The 16,421-nt window shown below is 45.4% G+C and overlaps 1 protein-coding gene across 1 annotated transcript in view; it reads left to right on the forward strand.

Annotated features, from left to right (window-relative positions):
- Nucleotides 1-16,421, forward strand: part of Cpxm2 (carboxypeptidase X, M14 family member 2) — a 118,835-nt gene that overhangs the window by 35,362 nt on the left and 67,052 nt on the right. The window contains exon 4 of the mRNA XM_028868477.2: nucleotides 13,292-13,431. Within this exon, the coding sequence (XP_028724310.1) occupies nucleotides 13,292-13,431 (140 nt within the window). The remainder of the gene's footprint in view (nucleotides 1-13,291; nucleotides 13,432-16,421) is intronic.

Consider the following 16,421-nt stretch of genomic DNA (forward strand, 5'->3'; position numbering starts at 1 on the left):
CTTGCATGTGGGCCACAGGTTGGACACCCCTGGAATTAATGTGTGGGCCAAGATAGTTCTTCTTTGTCCAATGGGTCCCAGAGGACCTAAAAGGTCGGAGGTCCCTGCTTTAAAGTCACAGTTAGGCAATGCTGACATATGCATGTGAACAGAGGAAAGGAACTTCTGAAAACATGTTTGGCTTGGACTCAGGACATCACCACAGCTCCTGCAATGGTAGGAAAGCCGGCCTCAGATCAGAGCTTGCTTGAAAGGGACATTATTTTGAGGTCACAAGAAAAGCATGGTATATTGCCATTACCCACTCTACGTTGTGATGGCTTAGTCACAGTGTTTGGTACTCAGTGGCCCCTGCCTTGTCATGCAGGTTAGAGATGACTCACTCCGGCCCTTAAGTGGCCCTTTGTGTCCCTCTCCTGTAACAGAGTGACTGGAGGTGTCGGGGCCCGAGCACTGTCCAGTGCTGAGGTACTGTTCTCAAGGGGCTTACAGAGCATCCCGAAGCAGGTAGTGGAGTCCAGTTGTGGGGATTTGGTCTTCTTTTTACCCAAAGTGACATGTGAGCTAAGGCACACAGCATCTATGTGTCCTTGGGTCAGGAAGTCAGGTGTAGATTACTGATCTGAGAGTCTTTTAGCATTACATTCATTTATCTATGTGTGTGTGAGGCCAGGGACACCCTGCAGGAATTTCTACTCTCCTACCATGTGGGTCCCAGGGATTGAACTTAAATCATCAGGCTTGGCACTGAGCATCTTTTTCCTGCTGAACCATCTTGCTGGTCCTCGAATTGAGTTTTAGCCTGGTGTGCTGACCGCATGGCCGGTCTCATCCCTCACACCCGTGGTTTGGCAGCCCCATATGATTTGGTGCCAGTGCACCTGGAGCCACACCTCTCCTAGCTAAGAGACTGCATTTTCCCCGGAAAGAGCCTGGAGCTTTGTCTCTGCACTTCCCCACTGTATGTCCCATGCCTGCCCACGGCTGGACCTTTGATCCTGAAGCCTGCTTGATCCTGCAGCCCTGACTCGGTCTCATGGTGTTTGGCTTCTGTTGGTTTCCGGTTATAGGCTGGCGACATGAGACTTATTGTGACTGTACAAGCCCTTACTGGGGGCTGCTGTGTAAACTGGGGGCTGCTGTGTAAACCGAGGGCTGCCTTGTCCTGGGGGGCTGCTATTCAGTGGGGGCTGCTGTGTCCTGGGGCCTTCAAAAGCAAAAATAATCCCAGTGAGGATAATTTCCGAGTCAAGGGATGCCATCCTGTCTCTTTCCATAAAGGGACTTTGTTGTGCATCTGGCTTCAAGCAGCAATCTGGGCTACAGTGTGAGGTGCCAAAACCCTGGAATTTGGGGTATTTGGATTTTTCTGCTAATAACAGAACTGATGATGACTCCCTTGGAAAATTCAAAATGAGTACTCATCCTAAGGATGGTCACACACTTCTTATTTTCTTCCAAAGAAGTGTCTGTTGTGGTTGGGCACCATAGCATACACCTGGGATCCCAGATCTGGGAGGTGGAGACAGGAGGATTAAGGGTTCAAGGTCATCTTTGGCTATACAGTGAGTTCGGGGCCAGCCTTCACTATATGAAAAGAGGAGGAGAATAAATGGGGGGAGGAGCAGAATAGGAGCCTGGAGAGGTGCCCAGTGGTGACAAGTGCTCACTGCTCTTGCAGAGGACCTGAGTTTGGCTCCCAGCACCCCTGCCAGGAAGCTCACAACCGCGGTTTTAACTCCAGTTCCAGGGGATCTGAGGCCTTCTTCTGGCCTCTGAGGACATCTGCATGTACATGGTATACACATGCACTCAAGCAAGCCTGTAGTCATAACATAAATCTTAAAAATAAGCAACAGCTGGAGAGATGGCTCAGTGGTTAAGAGCACTGGCTGCTCTTCCAGAGGACCCGAGTTCAATTCCCAGCACCCACATGGTGGCTCACAACCATCTGTAATGAGATCCAGTGCCCTCTTGTGGCCTGTAGGCATACATGCAGGCAGAACACTGTATACGTAATAAATATTTTTTTTAAAAAAAAATAAGCAACAGCAGAAGAAACTTCCATTGTGAAGACAGGAGCTGCTAGAGGCGATTCTGGGCCAAATGAGACCTGTCTGAAGAAAAGAAGGAGGGAGGAGGGAGGAAAAGAGGAGGAGGAGAGAGGAGGAGCTAGCTTCCATTATGAACACTTTCTACAGCAAAGTAGGGTGACTGAGGTCAGCAGCAATTAATTGACTATTTTAAAATAACATGTAGAAAGGGTTTTCAAATGTTTCTGGTAAAAACTAATAGGTTGTGAGGTTTTAGACATGCCATTGCCCAGATCTAGTCTTCACACATTATATACCCCATGGTCGCACACTGTTTATTGTGTCAGTTAAAAATGAAAGCCAATATAAAAGCAGATGCTAAGAAAAATGTAATGAGTGAAATTAGACCTTGACAGAACAAGAGGAGAGGTAGAGAGAAATGGAAATAATGATTTCATCACTGCCCAGAATAGGGAGTCTGTAGGGACTTTCTAAACAATATAGAGAATTAAGTTACATCAGCTTAACTGAATGAGATGTGGATCTTTGAAATGTATAAGAAAGATGAACTTCAAGCAAAGAAATGGGTCTGTAGCTAAGGAAAAGCAAAATCCAAAAATAGAATGTCTCAGCCATGTTGATGAGTCATTGAAAGAGCACTTGTCAACAGACTAAATGGACCAAGCTCTCCTGTTGACAGGACAGTTGGTCTGCATCATAAAGTAAATTTAGTCACAGGCTGCAGCTGGTTCAGCCAGAAAATGGAGTGAATTTGGTTCACTCCCCCAGTAGCTCCCTTTCCATGATGGGCAGTCTGTAGATTATTTAACCCAAGGAATGTGTAGCCACCCAGCAGTCCTCTGGGGATTCTATTTCCATCCCATTCTACAGACAGACTGTAACTAGGCCAGAAGGAGTGAAGATAACCCTAAAGAGACCCTTGTACCCCTCCCTTTGGATGTCAAGACCATTGAGACAGTGGACCAAAAGAAACTGGACATTTTCCATCAGAGTCATGCTGGAAGAAGTAAAAGACCAAAGCCTAGGGCCAGCCAGAGGAGGAATTTGTCTCCCAGGAAGAGATTTCACAAAGTTAAGACAACATGTCAGACCATCTTGAGGGAAAGGCTGGAGCCCAGACAACCATGGGTTAATGATGGTTGAAACTACAACTTGACCAAGACTGCTTAGTTATGCATAGCTCTTGCCCTCTGTTTAAACTTTAAACATCATATCAGGACCCCAAAGACAGACTTGAGGTGGTCACTGGAGGTTATGGTTACCTTTATTTGTCAACTTGATATAAACTAGAATCACCTGATAGAGACTCTAAATGAGGGATTGTTTACATAGGGTCAGCTGGCCTACACTGTGACTGTGGGTGTTTGGCTTAATTAAGTTATTAATTAATGTGGGAAGGCCCAGCCCACTGTGGGTGGCTCCATTCCTAGGCAGGAGGTTCTGAACCTTACAAGGGTAGAGAAGTTGAGCTGAGCACAAGCAATCAAGTCAGTGAGCATGAATACATTTATTTCTCTCTGCTCTTGACTGTGGAAGTCATGGGACTAGCTGTTTGAAGTTCCTACCTTGACTTTCCTACAATGATAGCTGTACCCTGGAATTGTAGGCTGAAATGATATTTTATCACAGCAACAGAAACAAATCTAGGACAGTGGACCTCTTATTTGTCCCCCTTCCCAATGTGCCACAGTAAATGACTGTGACTGTCTCTCTGCTTTTCTATGTGTTTTGTCTCTTTCGTCAGGTTATTGAGGATGGTTGGCTGAGTCTTTGTTGGTAGGGCTGCCAGGACCCAGGGTCCAATAATTCCAGTGTTAAGACCACTGTATAGCTGGTTGGTGGTGGCACAAGCCTTTAATCCCAGCACTCAGAAGGGAGGCAGAGGCAGGTGGATCTCTATGAGTTCAAGGCTAGCTTGGTCTACAGAGTGAGCTCCAGGACAGCCAGGGCTGTTACATAGAGAAACCCTGTCTCCAAAAACCAAAAAGGGAAATTGAAAGAAAGGAAAGAGAGAGAGAGAGAGAGAGAGAGAGAGAGAGAGAGAGAGAGAGGCAGGAAAGAAGGAAGGAAAGAAGGAAGGAAGAAGGAAGGAGGAAGGAGGAAGAAGGAAGAAGGAAGGAAAAGACTACTCTACTTGGAGATGGAGCAGATGATGAAGCTGGAGCTGGGGCTGTGTGGATCCTGGAGCCTGATCATGCTATGCTGCCTTGATGGGGCACGGGGAGCTCATTCAGTGTTGATGACGGCTCTTTTTGAGAATTAAACTTATTTCATGCACATGCAGCTATAATGACCAAAGCAGTTCTGCGATTTTAATTGCCTTGAATTAGAAAGTGAACATTCTTTCATTTTTTTCAATTAACATCTTTCCTCATTTTCAAAAACAATACATATTAATAGTACATTTAATAGATTTTTCTTTTTCTATATTTTCAGTTTCAGTCCCTGGCTGTTCACTGGCTTCCTTGACTGCTGCAGGGGAATAATTCAAACACTGGTTTTGAGTTTTCAAAGTGGCCTCAAAATCAGCGAGCCCTGTTTTTCTAACTGACTTTAAAGACCAAGGTTTGGATTGTGCAGAATGCTTTGTTTATAGACACCTGAAAAGATTTTGGTTTATTATTTTTTTTGAGATTTACCTTTATGTTTTTATATCTGTGTTTCTGTGTATGCTATATGTGTAAAGGTGACCCCAGAGGAGAAAAGGGGGCATTGGGTCCCCCAATGCCCTGCAAGCCTGTAAGAAGATGGGTTCTGGGAACTGGCTATTAAGAACAGCAAGTGCTCTTAACTGCTGAGCCAACTCTCCAGCCTCGGGCACCTGAACAGTTTTATGGGTTTATCAAGGTAGTCTCGGGTTTGTTGCCGAGGTTGATAGAAGATAGACAGTCACTCCACATTATAGAACTACTAAGCTCCCCTAATCAGAGGGCCAGCCACCATTTCTTTTCATTTTTTTTTCTCTCTCAAAACTACTTTAAAATGTAACTATTATTTTACTCTGTGTTTGTGGATAAATAGCCCTGGGCCATGCCTGCTGAATAGCAGCTGTAAGTCTGTTGTCTTAGAATCGCTAAATGGTTACAGTCATTTGGCTATGACTTTTTAAATTTGCTTCCAGATGTTTCCTCACAGAGGTGGCTGAGGATAGTGGGAGATGCAGCTCAGTGATTTCATCCCAAAGAGCGAGTCGCTTTCCATAAAAGCCACCAAGCAAATCACTTCACATGATGCCTGGTCTGTAAGAGGTGTTCTGGAGACCCCGGAAACGAAAGAAAACGTAGGAGCTGTTCCCTCTTTCACACCCAACTTCTGTGGATCTTTGGTGTGCTTTTAAAACTGAACATGAATTTTTAAAGATCAGTTTCAGAATCAAGATACAGAAATCAATGTTGAGAGAACAACAACAGTAATATAGAAGTCGGCGTCCGTCCGTAAATCCCGAGCTGATTCACCCCGCTCCTGACTGCCACCAGCACTTGGGATGGGCAGCAACTGTCAAAGGCTTTTAATTGTTCTTGGGGGAATTTAAGTGCTAATAAATAATATGTACATATTGCTAAGTATTAATTTATAGTCTTTGGCTGTGCCTTTGGGATGCTGGCTATGGAAGATGAGACTGTCCCTTATTCTTTTCCCTTAGACGCTGCCTGACCTCCTGTACACTCACATGTATTACTTCCTTAGTATTTATGAATATGATCAGCACATACTCACCCCCTCTTCATGAATTCAATAAAGTGGTGTCTCAATTTTATTTAAATATTATTATGTGTTTTTTTTGTGTGTGTATGTGCAGGGTGTGTGTGCATGTGTGTTTGTGTGTGTGTACTGGCTCACATGTGGAGGTCAGAGGACAACTTCTGAAAGATGGTTCTCTCCTTCTACCATGGGTTGCTGGTATGAAATTCAGGTTAGCAGGCTTGCTCAGCGAGTGCTCTTGCCTGCTGAGCCATCTTGCTGGCCCCATGTCTTAAGTTTTTAGTAGATCTACATTAAACATTTTCCTTTTTATGGCTCCTAAAGTATTACTTCCTACTGAGCCAATAAATATGGTAATTCCAGGCCGTGAAAGTTCACTTTATTAATTTCTTGACCTCTTGTTTTCCTAGAATTGCTTATATTATGGAAAAGGCCCCTCCTCCACTTTGCACCAAGGCCGAGTCTGCGAAATGGCTTCAACATGCTTTTCTACAAAGCTGAGGTTATGAGTGATTTTTCAGCTAGCTTTTGCTTTCTGTGCTTCTGTAGACATCTTTTCAGGAGCCCTGGATGGTCCACCGACACATCTGTACAGCTACTGTCATGAGACTTCATCTTTCTGAGAATTCTCTTCCATGCTCGAAACCCGTAATAGCCCGAAATTCCCTCTGTGCTCTGGAACTGAAGGACCCCATCTCACTGTCTGTAGCAAGGGGCTAGTAACTCCAACACAGCTCTCTGATGGGCCATTGGGTTCAGTGCCTTTCTCCCAGACCCATGATGGCAGTCTAATTTTTGTCTAACAACACTCTCTAGTAATTTCATGGAAATGGTGCATGAGTAATAAAATTTGGGGGGAGAGGATTGTGAGGATCAAAGACCTTCCCCCTCAACACACACTTATACTAACAAGCACCGGAGATCCAGGGTAGCAAATGTGAGGAAGTTTATTTTACAAGACTGAGTGACAACCCAGATCGAATGGCAGGGGCACTGAGTTCAGAGAAGACTTTTTTATGATCCTGAATGCAGGTCTCGTCCTCCTTTTCCTCATTGGCTGGGTCATGGGTTGGGGTGCAATCTTAATCACCTGTCACTTACGTTGGTCTATTTCTTGACAGATTGCGCCCAGGTTTATCTCTTTCATCCTGTTTATTTGAAAGCTTTTCAGGTATATGACCTTGTCACATTTGCAGGCTCTTAGGTGTATGGTGAGACCTAACATTAGGGGAACTTGACTGTACTGATAATGTTTTATGCTAAATTCCTAGTTTGGGTGGGGGCAGCTAAACTAACTGGTGTTAACAGGGTGCAGAATATTTTGTTCATCTGTCATTGAGCCTAAACTTAAGACAATTTTGTCTTGAAAATGAGTGATAATTTTTTTCTTACACTCATAAATCTAAAAATGTGCTTATTATTTCATCACAATGGATTGATTGTTGATTGGAGGCTAAAATTCTAGGATGAGAAATCTTTAGAGGATTCAGCATTTTAAAGTTACATTCTCTTCATTTTTGTAAATACTGCTGTTGAGGATTCTGTTAGCATCTTTGCTCGGTATTCTTTGTTTTTGTTCATGTATGCGCGTGCATGTGTGTGCGCATGCATGTGTGTGTGCGCATGCATGTGTGTGTGCGTGCATGTGTGTGTGCATGTGTGTGGAAGCCAGAGGTTGATACCAGGTGTTTCCCCCTCTGCTCTCCACCTTATATTTTGAGACAGGGCATGTCACTGAACCTGGAACTTGCTGATTCAGCCAAACTGGCTGGCCCAAGAGCCCAGGGCTCCACCTGTCCCCACCGCCGCAGAGCTGGGGTTACAAGCTCCCACCACCCTGCCCAGCTTTTTATGTGGGGTTCTGTGGCTCGAGCTCAGGTCACACTGCTTGCCTGACAAGTGCTTTATTGACTGACCTGTCTCCACAGCCATCCTTTTCTTTGCTTTTTTATGCACTTGTTTCCTCTTTGGTGGCTTCTGGCATCTTCTGTCTCTGATGTTATGAAGTGTGATGGTGACATGCTTTAGATTATTCATTGTGTTCTTAGGTTTTTAGACACTGAAGCCTTTCAGATCTGGAAAATTACCATATAATTTTTATTCAGTAGGTTTTTCCCCCTAAAATTATTTTAGATTTCTTTCTCTGCTTAAATTTTTTCCCCTCCAACTCTCTATTTTTGTGTCCTATTCACTTCCTATGAGATTCCCTCAGCTTCCTCATTCTAAGTTTTTGTTTCTAAAATTTAGTTACATTCTTCATTATCAAGAGTGCCTTCTTGCTCATTACTTCTTCCAGGAAGTATCCTGTTCTTGCATCATGCAATTGAAGTCTCCTTCTCGAGACATCCATTACAGTTTCCTAAAGCACTTTTCTGTTCCATGTTAGACCTGTGGCGGTTTTGGTTAGGTCCTAAGTCCAGCTGTCAAGGATGAGAAGAATGGAGTTGACTGTTTTACTCCCCTGCGTGCTGACATTCCCTGAAACCTGTCACACTTTTCCTCCTGGCCCTGGGATCCGCATATCCAGGCTTCATGACTTTTTCCCCCCCATGGAAACAATTTTCCAGTTGCCTGTGTAGTTGGGGAAAACCACGTGGGTTCTTCATGCCCATGTGAGTCCTGCCCACCTCTCCTTCAAGACACCTGTGCTCCCCTGAGCGTGTCTGGGGCTGGGTTCTCCGTGGGGCGCTGCCAGTGAGCCCTGTCTCCTGTCACCAAGGACTCCGGTCACCAAGGACTCCCGCCCCCGGCGCTGTCTGTCTTCATGCGTTGTGATCTAGGGAACACAAATGTCTTTGAATTTTACCAGACACTAAAGCTGTGTTTTGTATGTTGTTTTGTTTGGAGGGTTTTTGAAGGAAGGACAAAGGACACCCAAAATGTTTGCCCCAGCCCCTGGAGGCAGAAGCATTATCTGACTCCTTAAGTGGATCCTGTGAGGTGGTGTCTTTGTTATGGACCTCCAGCCACATTTAACCTTCACAAAACTGAGTCTGTTAAGTGCCTTGGAAATGCTGTCACAGTAGCATTTGCTGTCATAGTGGAATGACATCGTGTTTATGGTATCTTTCAAATTCACTTATCCTTGAAAGAATCAAATCTTTTATTTAAATAACTTCTAACTGATAAATTGCTCAAATGTGTCAATTATTTCCCTAACTTCTTCATTTTTAGTTTTCTTTCTAAAATTACATATATTAGTTAATGTATGGGGAGGTAAGCATAAGTCAGTGGACAACTTGAAGGAATCAGTTTTCTTTTTCCACCATGTGGGGCCTAGGATTTGAACTTTGGTCTTTGGATTTTGTGGATTTTGCTCCTCAGCCCTCTAGTCAGCTCTCCTTAGTGTCTTAAACACTAAACACAGGGATGGATGTTCTCATTTTCTGGTTTCTCAGAGGCATTTCACTAATACTGCTTATTACCCTGTGGAATAATTTGGTGACCTCTCTGGATGCTTGCTTTTTAAGTTCCTAATTGATTTTTGCAGAGATGGCTATAATTTCCCAGTGAGTCATCTCCACCAGCCGGAAACCACCCCCGTGCCCCCCCACCCCCACCCCTGATCTGTTGAATTGACTGGCTGCCGTGCCTAGAACGAACTGAGACTGGCAGCAGAAACAGTATTTTTCTCTGGGCTGGTAAAGACAGGAACCTTCATTGTATTTCCATGCCCTGGTCAGCTGATGCTGGTGGGGAGGCAGGGCATTTAGACCACCCTGGTCAGCTGATGCTGAGTGGGGGGGGGCACAGGGCATTTAGACAGCCCTGGTCAGCTGATGCTGGGAGGATGGGGAGGGCATTTAGACAGCTCTGGCTTCTAGGATTCTACAGCATAGGCATCCAAGCCAGCACAACCCTCAATGCTCATTGGCCTCACCTTACAGCAGAGTCCAAAGTCTGTGGCTTCGTTTTATTCAGGCAGCTCTTTGTGTAGCAGATGTTCTATGCATTGCAGGTGTTGAGTGACATCCTTTTCCCTAGATGTAACAACCTCCAGTGACACCAGACAATGCCACATTATCCTCAGAAGGGTAGCGTGGATGCCTGTTGAGAAAGAACCTTAGATCACCAATCTCCTTTCTTCTGAGTTCATAGCCATTGCCTGGATGTTTTAAGTTGGATAAAAGCGTGACGGCAGTGAACTGGAAGAATGGCATAATTTCCAGGGTCCTGTAAAATGTGGAATAATTCACAAAGCACTCACATGTCTACCTGTTGTCAGTGCTAGCCAGCCAAAATTTTTCTGCTTTAAAAACTCTGACAACTAACATTTATGGAACACTGTTTTGTTCTGGTGTGTGTGTGTGTGTGTGTGTGTGTGTGTGTGTGTGTGTGTGTGTATGTGTAGAGGCTAGTGGTTAACTTTGCAGGTGTCTTCCTCTATTACTCTCCACTGTATGCTTTTGGACAGGGTCTCCCACTGAACCCAGCACTTACAAATTGGCTGAATGGACTGGCCATTGTTTTCCAGGGAATCTGCCTATTTCTACCTTTACCCTAAGCACTAGAGTTACAGACACACTGTGACCAGCTTTTACGTGGCTGCTGGAGATGGAACTCGGGTCCTTACACTTTACCAACTGAATCATTGCCTCAGTCCTGAGTGAGCATTCATTATTTGAACCCACACTTGGTGACGGGCATTGATGGAGAAAGGATGATGGCCCCCACATTGACAGATTCCTGAAAACCAAGGCCCAGAGCATCCATGCAAATCCTGGGATGTCAGCTGGGACTCAAGGCCTATGGTGTATCCTTGGAGTACACTCTCTGCCAGCATCTGTGTGGTGCCATGTGTGAACTTCAGCCTTCAGCCTGCTCTAGTACGTGGGGATTAGGTACACATGCCTTTCACCTCTTATCCTTGCCACTTTGCAGAGGTTCGGGAAAGGTTTCAGCTCCTAGGTGAATGGAGCTCTAAAGGGCAGTCTCCAGTGCTTTTACAAGAACAGGGGAACCACAACACAAACGTAAGTGCATGTTCTAGTTTCTTGAGAGGGCAGAAGTTGTGACATCGTAGGTCATTAATGTGCTGCAAATCTCTGTCATTAGGAGGATAATTGCCTTCCACTGTAGAGAGGAAGTGGCTGTATAATTACAGCCCGAGGGCTGGCATCTCGCCTCCCTGCTGTCTGTCAGGGCTAGAAACCGAGGTGCTATGCAGCAGGCACCAGGTTTTTTAATGATTAACCTACATCAGTACCTGGAGCCGTTGGAAACACAGTGAAGTGCAAGCTTTTCCTGATGATTTTAGGGGACAGAGCCTACAGAGCTCCCACCTCACAGATATCACCATGCCATCTTGGTTTAAAGCTTCTTTCTGAGGATATTGACTAGGAGGTTCTGAAACTCACCTTCACTTGAGATGGCAGTGCTTGTTGTGTTGTCTGCATTCTACCATTTGCCTCAAAGGTCATTGAGGATGGTGTCAGGACCCACTAGGGATGCATGGGCCAATTTTGGTCCTGATAAGAGACTGCTGTGATGGTTGGCTTTTGTCAGTTTGTCACAAACCTAGACATATCCGGGAATAGGAAATCCTAATGGAGAAAATGCCTCCATAAGATTGGCCCGTAGGCAAGTCTGTAGGGCATTTTCTTGATTAATGACTGATGTGGAAGGCCCAGCCTACAGAGGGTGATGCCAACCATGGGAAGGTGAGAGTGAATGGTATAAGCAATTGGGTTGAGCAAGCCACGAGGAGCAAGCCAGTAAGCAGCACTCCTCCATGGTCTCTGCTTTAATTCCTGCCTCCAGGTTCCTGCCTTGACTTCTCTCAGTGATGGAGTGTGATCTGAGAGTTGTAAGCTGAAATAAACCCCTTTCTGCCCAAGTTGCTTTTGGTGATGGTGTTTTATTGTAGCAAAAGAAACCTAATTAAGACAACGTGTTAGCTCATGTGGTGACTGGTGTAGGGTTCTGTGAATGGGACTCGGGGCCCAGTTGTATGCATAGGTATACCCTGGACTTCACCTTCTGTTTCTCATGAGAAGCCAGGCTGTTCCTAAAAGTTCACTAAAAGGTACTCAAAGATAAAGAGGATGGGAGAGATAGAGATGATGAACTGACCTATTATTTTCTTTAAAAGATCCATTTGTGTGTGTGTGTGTGTGTGTGTGTGTGTGTGTGTGTGTGTGTGTGTGTGTAGGCAATGTGCACATGGGTATAGGTGCCTGTGGAAAACAGAAGAAGGCATCAGATCCTTTGGAGCTGGAGTTACAGGCAGTTGCGAGCTGTCTGACAAGGGCTGTGGAAACCCTATTCTGGTCCTCTGCAAGAGTAGCTGGTGCTTTTAACCACTGAGCTGTCTCTTCAGCCCAAGATGACCTGTCATTCTAAGATTCATACTTTCTTTTAGCTGGCTATAATCATAGAAAAATCACAGAAAAATAAAACAGAATTCATGCAGACTCAGTCTTAGTAAACTGGAAGGCTTCACTTGACTTAAATATCCTTAATTATTTTTTAAAAAATTATGTCAAGGGATTATCTCTTTAAATGGTAAGAGTGTAGGGATAATTTCAGAGCAGAAATTTGAACTACCTTGGAAATTCAAATACAAAATGTTTTATCCATACTAGTGAGTAACAGCGGACACATCAAACAGGCTAAACAGTCATGGATAGGTACTCACTTGTCAGTGCTTACAAACTCTGGGGCCAGCTCCATGCTGCTCTTGTCTTTGGGGATTCTCTGGATGATCTTGGGGACTCAGCTGAACTGTCCTTAAATGCTCCCATGGCAGTTTGCTCAGAGTCCCTGAATAGCACCTGCCTCCTGGCGCTCCATTTCTTGTAGCTGTCTATTTCTCGCTGCCTGGGTGGTGAGGTTCCCCAGCACCTGGTGTGTGGGTGGGTAAATGAGCTGCTCTGCTCATTGCTGGGACAAAATACCTGACAAAAGCAACTTCCGGAAGAAAGCGTCTGTCTTGTCCCGCGGTTTGAGGGTTCAGTCCGTCAAGGTGGGAAGGCATGGCATCCGGAGTGTGAGGCAGTGGGTTGCTTTGTGTCCACATCCAGGAAGAAGAGAGTGAGGAATGCTGGTGTCCCATACTTTTTCCTTTCATTCCATCTGGGACCCTAGCCCAGAAATGGCACCGCCCACATTCAGGGTGAATCTTCCAATCCCAGTTAACCCAATCTAGAAACTCCCTCACAGACACACCCAGGATTTTGTCTAGTAGTGGATTCTAGATCTTGTCAATCTGACAATCAATGTTGCCCACCACCATGGTGGATACCTAGGAGATGGGGTTTTGTGTGTTGAATGGATAAGGAATAGGAGGAGCTCATTAAATTTAGTCTTTCACACTGGCCAAGGAGAAGACATGCTGTACTGAGATATTCCCAACTTGTTAATACTTGGCAACTCCTCCCATGGTTTAGAATATGGAGTTGATGGTGCAATGCTTTTTTTTCTTTTTCTCCCTTGTGCCCTTCTCCTGTCCTCTCTTCTTCCTCAGTCCCAAGAAAAGATCTGTCTTCATCATCTTCAACCCAAGATCTTTCTGAACTCCCCTCTCTTCTTTCCAGGCAGGCATTAACGAAAACGACTTCTATGATGGGGCTTGGTGTGCTGGCAGGAACGACCTCCATCAGTGGATTGAAGTGGATGCCCGACGCCTGACCAGGTTCACGGGGGTCATCACCCAAGGAAGGAACTCTCTCTGGCTGTAAGTGGGTTTGGACCTGTGTCTGCCAGGCTCTGTCTTCCACCTATTGCTTGAAGGGAAACTGTAGAGCAGTATCTGATGAAGGGTGACTGGAAGGTGGGTCAAGGCTGAAAGTCTGCCTCCCCTGTTCAGGGTCCACTGAAATGGGAGGATGGAGTGGACAAAGGTATAGCCATAGATAAGCCCCTGAGGCAGGTGTCTATTAGCTTGGATCCTGATGAGATATTGGTATCTGGACAAGTGGGTTAAACTCAGCAAACAATGAGCACATGGTCTTGGGAGGAGAGAGCAAGAACCATCCAGACTTTGGGAGAAAGACTAAAAGCCTTGGCAGGTTCCCAAACAAATGGCCACTTGAGATTGTGTTATAAGTAAGGGATGAACCAGCCTGAGACCTGGGGATGAGACCATTTCTCAGACTTGAGCTTGGGATTAGAGTTGTGGTAGTAACAAGGATGGTCTGACAGCGATCCCGAGAGACAGCAATATAACCTCTTAAAACCGTCCATCTTGGATAGGGATGTAGCTCCGATGGTAGAGTGTGCTTATCATGCATGGATCCCTGTGTTCCATCCACGGCACTGAATAAAGCTGGGAGAAATAATGTACTCCTTGCAAGCTCAACAGCTGGGAGGTACAGGCAGGAAGATCAGTTCAAGGCCAGCTTTAGCGCCTGTGTTAGTTACCTTTCTGTTGCTGTGATAAAACACAGGACCAAGTCAACCTTCAGAAGAAAGGGTTTATTTGGGCTTACGATTCCAGAGGGAAAGGGGCCCATCATGGCTGGGAGACAGGAGGCGTGGCAACTGGAGCATCAAGCTGAGAGCGCCTATCTTGAACCACAGCAGAAAGCAGAGAGAGTGAAGTGGGAATGGTAGGAGGCTTTGAAACTGCAGCCCCAGTGCCCAGTGTTGCACTTGCTCCAGCCAGGCCGTGTCTTCTAGACCTCCACCAACAGCACCACCTACCGTGGACTAAGTGTTCAAATGCCAGAGCCTCCGGGGGCGCGGGGGGGGGGCGTTCTCATTCAAACTGCCACAGATGTCTAGGGTTCAAGGCCAAGTTGGGCTGCATGAGACCCTGACTCTAAACAAAACAAAACAGAGCAGAAGAGAACAGAACAGAAGGGAACATGTATCTTACTGGGTCTTTCTACTATGGAACGCTATTCTGCTTGAAGAGAAAGGGAATTCTGGCACATGCTGTATGTGAATGAACCTTGGGGGCATGATGATAAATGCAATAAGAAATAACTTTAAAGGACAGATACCAGCTGATTCTGCTCACACAAGGCCTGGAGTAACCAGATTCATAGAGATGGCAAATAGGATGGTGATTGTTAGAGACTGGGAGGAAGGGTGAGGGGCGTTAATATTTGTAAGCAAAGAGCTAAAGTTCAGAATGATGACACACAGATGGTGGTGAAGATGGCAAGTCAGGGCAGGTGGCCTCAGAGCCTCAGGGCTGCACACTTACCAAGACAGCAGGAGAAACCCTGTGGCGGGCACAGTTTGTGAAAACTGTATGTATTTTATCTTATTATAAATACAATACTGTAACATATATAAGCATCAAACATACACACACACACACACACACACACACTCATACATGCATACACATATACACAGAGGCATGTACATATGGAAACTCCACCCTTCCTACCTCAGGGTGCTTATGAAGATGAATTTCTCTGACCATGGGTCCTGCGCCCGCAGAAATAGGGCCTCAGCAGGTCTCAGTGTGGTCAACAGGACACCAGTGATTTCTGAATTTAAATGAGAAGTCTTCAGGTTCCTCTCTACTTCCCTACACTGAGAAGTCAAGGGTGTAAAGGTCCCTTGTTTCAACACTGGACAACTGCTTGTGTGACTCCATTAAAATCCCTTCCTCCCTTCACAGTGCTGCAAATCCAAAGTTCCAGTTCTTGGCATCTTTCAAATTCACCAATCATGTAAAATCAGAGTATGGCTTGCTGACAAGACTATTGGTGTCAGCAGGGCAAGGGCCGGAGAGACAGCTCCATGCTGCTGCCTAGAGTAGCCTGAAGGGTTCTCTCCAGAGACTTTTACTCTGGTGAAGACAGGATCCGTGACTTGGCTGCAGAAAAAGATTTCAGGAGTCTCTGTGAAGTAGAATTGGAGTTTATTAGAAAGAGATGTCAATAAGGCTTACTTACCACAGGGCACTCAGAGTTAGAGAGGAGCAGTCAGGGAAAGGATAAGACACACCCAAGTGTTGGGTGTGAGCTTCTCAAGAGAGAGTCACATTTGTGCGTCTTTATAATAGCCATGTACGTGGTTTTGGTGGTTTCTGAAGTGGTTGAGTTTCCAAGGATAGCCAAGGAACTTCCCTGAGACTTTAAGGTTGCTCCTGGTGGATACTGGGTGATTACATTGTATTCCCAGTCAGGAAGCAAAGAGTGAGGAATGCCTGCTGCTGCTCAGCTCTCTTTCCTCACTTACACAGTCTAGGATCCCAACTAGGGAATGATGCCACCCACAGTAGGCTCTTCCCACTTAATTAACACAGCCAAGATCCCCCACCCCTCCAGAAGCATGCCCAAAGGCCCATCTCCCAAATGTTTCTAGACCAGGTCAAATTGACAATTGACACTAACCATCCTAGAGATTAATTTTAATTTTGGAAGTGATCAACCTTAATAACTAAACCAGGACAAGACTTCACACCTGTATTCATAGTTAGCCACCTGACGTGGTTCCTGGCCCTGTATAGTTTCTAGTACAGACAGATTTCAGGTTCTCTTTTGTGGGTTTCTGTCTTTCTCCTCAACAGTTACCAAGACCCTTGCTGATAGAGGTCATGCCCTGGCATTTGGGGAACCTATTCAAAACAGGCACCTGTTCGACACTCAACAAATGACTCCCTAATAAATGAACAACATTAAATCAACAATGATCATACTCTTGTATGGCGACAATTGTCTGGCAGTGACTCATCTCCTGCTTTCCTGCGTATTTCTTTTTTAG

Source organism: Peromyscus leucopus, chromosome 1, assembly GCF_004664715.2.
Source record: "Peromyscus leucopus breed LL Stock chromosome 1, UCI_PerLeu_2.1, whole genome shotgun sequence".
NCBI lineage: Eukaryota > Metazoa > Chordata > Mammalia > Rodentia > Cricetidae > Peromyscus > Peromyscus leucopus.